This window comes from Sinocyclocheilus anshuiensis, unplaced genomic scaffold (assembly GCF_001515605.1).
Source record: "Sinocyclocheilus anshuiensis isolate Anshui unplaced genomic scaffold, SAMN03320099.WGS_v1.1 scaffold869, whole genome shotgun sequence".
Lineage (NCBI taxonomy): Eukaryota > Metazoa > Chordata > Actinopteri > Cypriniformes > Cyprinidae > Sinocyclocheilus > Sinocyclocheilus anshuiensis.
This window is the reverse complement of record NW_015558630.1, coordinates 142,684-148,288: the sequence shown is the minus strand read 5'-3', so window position 1 is coordinate 148,288 and position 5,605 is coordinate 142,684. Positions and strand designations below refer to the sequence as shown.

Here is a 5,605-nt window from a genome sequence, read left to right as displayed (position 1 = left end):
ATGTTCAGAGAGTTGTCATGATTGAAATATATATATATATATATATATATAGGTCAAATAAAGGCACTTTATCAATATTTCAGCTTGGTTTCCCAAAATGAGCACTGATCCCGCAGAACTGGCTGAAATTGTTGTAGAGGACGCCACAGACATAAAGACCACTGTCTCTAATTACCTAACCAGTCTGTTTGCAGTGGATGAAGGTATTGTTCATTTATCAGCTTCAAACATTGTGTTTAATTTGTATTCAATATTTGAGTTGTAAAAGAGTATTCAGTTGCGTTATATTATTTCATTTTTCTCAGGTGGTATTCCTGACATTAGCTTTGATCCCATGAAAGTTGTCACAGACACTGTTGAGGAGTTTGATGACAGGAGGGATATGCTCTTGGTCTATCTCTCAAACATGCTCATGGAAGACAAAGGTATTCATCATATCAAGTATATCACAAATGTATGCTTGTATATTAAAATACAATTATCTTTTTAACTATCCCTGCCATTCTCTGTTTCAGACGACACACCGCAAGTGATAAGACGAAAAGGTTTGTGTCAATATTCATTCACTCACTACTCAATACCTCTGTTAATATATAATATAATATGTTAATTTAACAATATTCCTAAATCTATTCCAGGATAATTTCTGCCCCCTATGGAAAAAGGTTAGTAAATGCACATTCTTTAATTTACATAAAAGCTTTACATTAAAACAAAACTAACACTAGTACTCAAACCTCAAACATATGTAATGCAAAATCTTGAATTGACTAAAATTATGTCGTTTTCTGCCTCATTGTCATCCCATATCCATTCATATTTATGCACAGTTAAGTTGCATCTTACCCTGTTTAAATCCATTTGGTATTTAGAACATTTAGTGTTACAGGCTATGTAATATGGTGCATGAAAAGGCCCTGCATGACTGCATACAGGGATGATTGTCATTTATATTTTCTGTCTGTATTATAGTATGAATGTTGATGTTCTGCACTCTCCTTCTCACAAAGGACTGCCCATGTTACATAATTCTTCATATTATGTAAACATGCTTGCGTTTAATTTCTCCAGATTGTTTTGCAAAATACAAAAATAAAAAGTTTGTCAAATGCATTTCTTGCTGTTTGTTTTCCTGTCCTCTTCTTGCGGTCTAGTGCGACGTCTAACCTTCTCTGATACATTCGTCAGTTGATATTATTCACAAGCATACAGCATGTAGGAGTTCTTACCGCAGTTATGGCACATGTTGCAAGAATATTGTGACATTCACAATATTAATGCCCTGAGATTTGAAGCTGAGGTTGTGGAAAGAAATAGAGGGTTTTATTTTAAGTCACTGCACTGTAGATGCACAAAGTGTTTATTTAAAATTGTCCAAACAGCTCAAACAGTAGAGAATTGTGCTAGCAAGATCATTCCTGAACTTGACAAAAGGTGTAACTTGAATGCAGCACAAGTCACATTGGATAAAAGCATCTGCTAAATGCATACATGTACACAGAAGCTCACAACATCTCAACATCACAAAATATAAGCTTTGGGTTTTGAAGAAACTGCTAAAAATGTCTCAACTGAGTTTTTTTTTTATCAGGGTGTGGCACGTGCATACTGTTAAGGTCATTAATGTGATGTAATGACGCGTTTCCAATCGGAACAAACTATTATGTCTCGCACATAAACTGGTAAATGTGTTTTTATCTGCAAAATAAGCTTAGTTCTATCATAAACCTGATATGAAAAATGAATTGGAGGAAGGAAGGGTTGAAATAGCTGAGGACAGCTCTGATGTCACAGTTGAAGATGATGAGGTTGCCTCCGATGTCATGGAAGAGGATAAAACTCCTGGAACAGTTGAAGATATTTTTGATGTTACAGAGGAGGAACCTTCTGTTATGCCAGAAGTCATAGATGAGGAAATAGCAACTGAAAGGTTTGAGGGTTTCTCTGAATTTGCAGAGGACGAATCAACTGATATGACCTCTGATGCTACAGATGTGAAGGACATGGACAATACCTCAGATGTTGTTACAGCAGATGATGAAGTTACTGAAATGGTTGGAGATATTTTGGATGTTACAGAGGAGGAACTTTCTGATATGCCAGTCATAGGTGAGGAAACATCAACTGAAAAGGTTGAAGATATCTCAGATTTTGCTGAGGATAGTTCAACTGAAATGAGTGAATCTGATGCTACAGATGAGAAAGACATTGACGATGCCTCGGATGTTGTTACAGAGGAGGAAGAAGTTACAGAAATGGTTGACGATACAAATGTAACAGAGGAGGAACCCTTTGATATGCCAGAAGTCATAGATGAGGAAATAGCAACTGAAAGGTTTGAAGATATCTCTCATTTTGCAGAGGATGAATCAACTGAAATGACCTCTGATGTGACGGAAGACATTGATGATACTTCAGATGATGATACCATTGCAGTTGCAGAGGAGAAAACAACTGAAATTACATCTGATGCTACAGATGTGAAAGACATTGACGATGCCTCAGATGTTGTTACAGAGGAGGAAGAAGTTACTGAAACGGTTGAAGATACATATGTTACAGAGGAGGAACCATCTGATATGCCAGAAGTCATAGATGAGGAAACATCAACTGAAAGGTTTAAAGATATCTCTCATTTTGCAGAGGATGAATCAAATGAAATGACCTCTGATGTGACAGAAGATGTTGATGCAGAGGAGGAAGCATCTGACATGCCAGAAGTCATAGATGAGGAATTGGCAACTGAAAAGGTTGAAGATATATCTGATTTCATAGAGGACAAGTCAACTATGATGACCTCTGATGCGACAGAAGACATTGATGATGCCTCTGCAGTTACAGAGGAAAAAGAAACAACTGAAACAATTGAAGAGGCAGCAACTGAAACAGCAGAAGATACTTCCAATATTACAACCAAAACTGAATTGGATGCAGATGAAAATGAATTTCAGAAAATTCCCAGCGTTACAGAGGAGGATGGAAAACTTGAAACAGTTAAAGATACTTCTGATCTCATAGGTGAGGAAGAAGAACCTGAGACAGATGGATATGCCATTGCTGTCACAGAAGAAACAGCTGAAGAGTCACTAGAAGAAGAACAGCCACCTGAATTGGCTTAAGCTACTCCAGATCCCATCTGTGTGAAGGAAAAGATTGCAGCAACAGAACTCGATGATCATGAAGTCCCAGGTAAGGATGAATTAAAAGAGGAAGACGAGGAGAAGAAGGAAGATGTGGCAATTGCTGATGCTGAAAAGGGCACAAAGAACCTGGAGAATGAGGTAGATGAAGATGAGGTTCAGGTGGAGACTAAAGATCAAACTATCTTGGGAACAACTGCTGGTGAAGATGACCATGACGATGAAGAGGAGATTGTCCTTTCTCCTGTCCAGCATGACCTCACAGACAGAGATGATGAAAATAACAATGACAGGAAGAGAGATGTCATAAAAATAGGCCTGAGCAGGAGAAAAACATCAAAGATCCATTCCATTGGCACAGACGACCAAGAAGCGCACAAGGATCTTCATGAAGAGTCTGACAAAGGTATAGACATTTTTTTGCATGCTTCACAAATAGGGAAAAGTGATAGTTCAGTTGACAGAAGGCAAGCAGTGTCAATAGATGACCTTAATAACAAAGTATAATTCACTTACCATGGGAAAATTATTCATTAATTATGAATTTTATTCATAACTTTATTATTTTTTAATTTAAATTAATAATTTAATAAAAGTTGTATAAGAGTGCAAGATTTTAACATATAACTTTGCTTTCATATTCCCCTCATGATTGCACCTGATAGAATAAGTAATTTATTCATTGTTGTTATAAATATATAACATGATTGGCAATGTATTATTAGCGGCAACTATACAAAAGATCAGGACCAATAATTTGATTGGCCAAACAGTGTTCAAATTCTTGTTTGAATTCTGTGGTTCACAACATTGTAACTAAACTATTTTTGTTGGCCAAGTATAAATTAACTAATTAGGTGGCCATAATGCATCTAAAATGTCAGTTATTTTGTTTATAGAACATAACATAGTTGTAAGCTATCTATATAGTTATATATCTAGTGAGTGACGTGGCATGTGGCCAAGTATGGTGACCCATACTCGGAATTAGTGCTCTGCATTTAACCCATCCAAAGTGCACACACACAGCAGTGAACACACACACACACACCGTGAACACACACCCGGAGCAGTGGGCAGCACTGCATATTATACATCTATACATCTATTATTTATACATATAGTTTATACATGTTTGTTTATATCTATGTTTATACATCACAATGATATTTCATCAGTTCTGAAGAACACTGTGTTATCATTCGTCTCTTACAATTTGGACTGGAAAGAAGAACAAATTGATGGATGAAGATGAAGTTTCAATCACTGTTGTTTCTACTTCACTTCTGCTTCTGGAAAGATGCTTAAAAGAGGAGCAAAAACAGCTGGAGGATTCTCTAAAGGACTCTGCTGCTGTACAAGTTCATATATATAAAATTAGAGAGCTCTATTTGATGTTAGTAATCAATTAGACATTGCTCACTGTAAGAATTTTAGCATCTTTTGTCCAATATTGTTTCTTTAAATAGGCAAAATCCACAAAAGATGATGTTTGCTTTTGTGTAATGTTTTCTTTTTTAATGAAATTTTTTAGTGTAATTTAGAATTACTTTCTCAAATCAAATCATTAGGAAAAATGAAAACCATACAAAATACTTCTTTGCACTGGTTTGTAAACAATTTCAGTGTCTTGAGTATTTGCAAAGCTGTTTGTTGCTTAACTGAATGATTCCATTAAGATAATGAATTATTTAATTTATCCATTATACATTATTAATTTCATTTTGCCATCTAACACAATGTCATGGCTGACAACCACTTTGCTGCTTTTCAAGTACTATTCATGATAAATTAACAAGCTTATAGTGCGTTAATTCATGCACTAATTCTCACTGTTCATTAATCAAATGGATGTTAAAACATGTAACTTTCATTTAACATTTACTCATGGTTTCAGTTCTTGAACAAGTGAAAGAACCCAAAGAGAAAAAAACTAGAGAGGAGATATACAAAATCATTCAAGGTGAATGGTTTGTTATTTTCTTCAGTGCTTGCACACCGTAAAATACAGTGCTTGTGAAATGAATGAAATGAAAACTGCAATTTAAGAGAAAAATGATAGAACTGTGACACATAATTTTTTCTGTTCTTCCAGATATGAGGGAAAAGAAGGCTGAAGGTGAAGAGGAAGAGATAACACTACATCAAATACACATAACAGTAGAAAAAGTCAAGGAAAAAAAAGAACATGAGAAAAAGGAGATGGAAAAGGCTAAAAGAAAAGAAAAATCCAAGGAGGACAAGACTCGAGAACCAACAGGTAAGGGTGGTAAAACATACTGAAATGATCTAATTTCTCTTATGTGAAAAACTCAACATCCACATTTAGATTTTACGTCTAAAAGTCTAGATTCTGCTGTTTTTCAAGAAGAACAGTGAAGGCTGTGAACCCATTACCTCTGTTTTATTAGATAATATTCTTGTACTATGTATATTAAATGTGTTCTAGAAAAGGACACCAAGAA

The 5,605-nt window shown here is 35.4% G+C and overlaps 1 protein-coding gene across 1 annotated transcript in view; it reads left to right on the top strand.

The window, feature by feature from the left end:
• LOC107680804 (uncharacterized) overlaps positions 1-5,103 on the top strand; it is an 8,464-nt gene extending 3,361 nt beyond the window's left edge. Inside the window, exons 5-10 of the mRNA XM_016476853.1 lie at positions 84-203; positions 306-425; positions 516-545; positions 639-665; positions 3,467-3,546; positions 5,038-5,103. Of these exons, the coding sequence (XP_016332339.1) occupies positions 84-203; positions 306-425; positions 516-545; positions 639-643 (275 nt within the window). The 3' untranslated portion in view covers positions 644-665; positions 3,467-3,546; positions 5,038-5,103. The remainder of the gene's footprint in view (positions 1-83; positions 204-305; positions 426-515; positions 546-638; positions 666-3,466; positions 3,547-5,037) is intronic.
• The last annotated feature ends 502 nt before the right edge of the window (positions 5,104-5,605 follow it).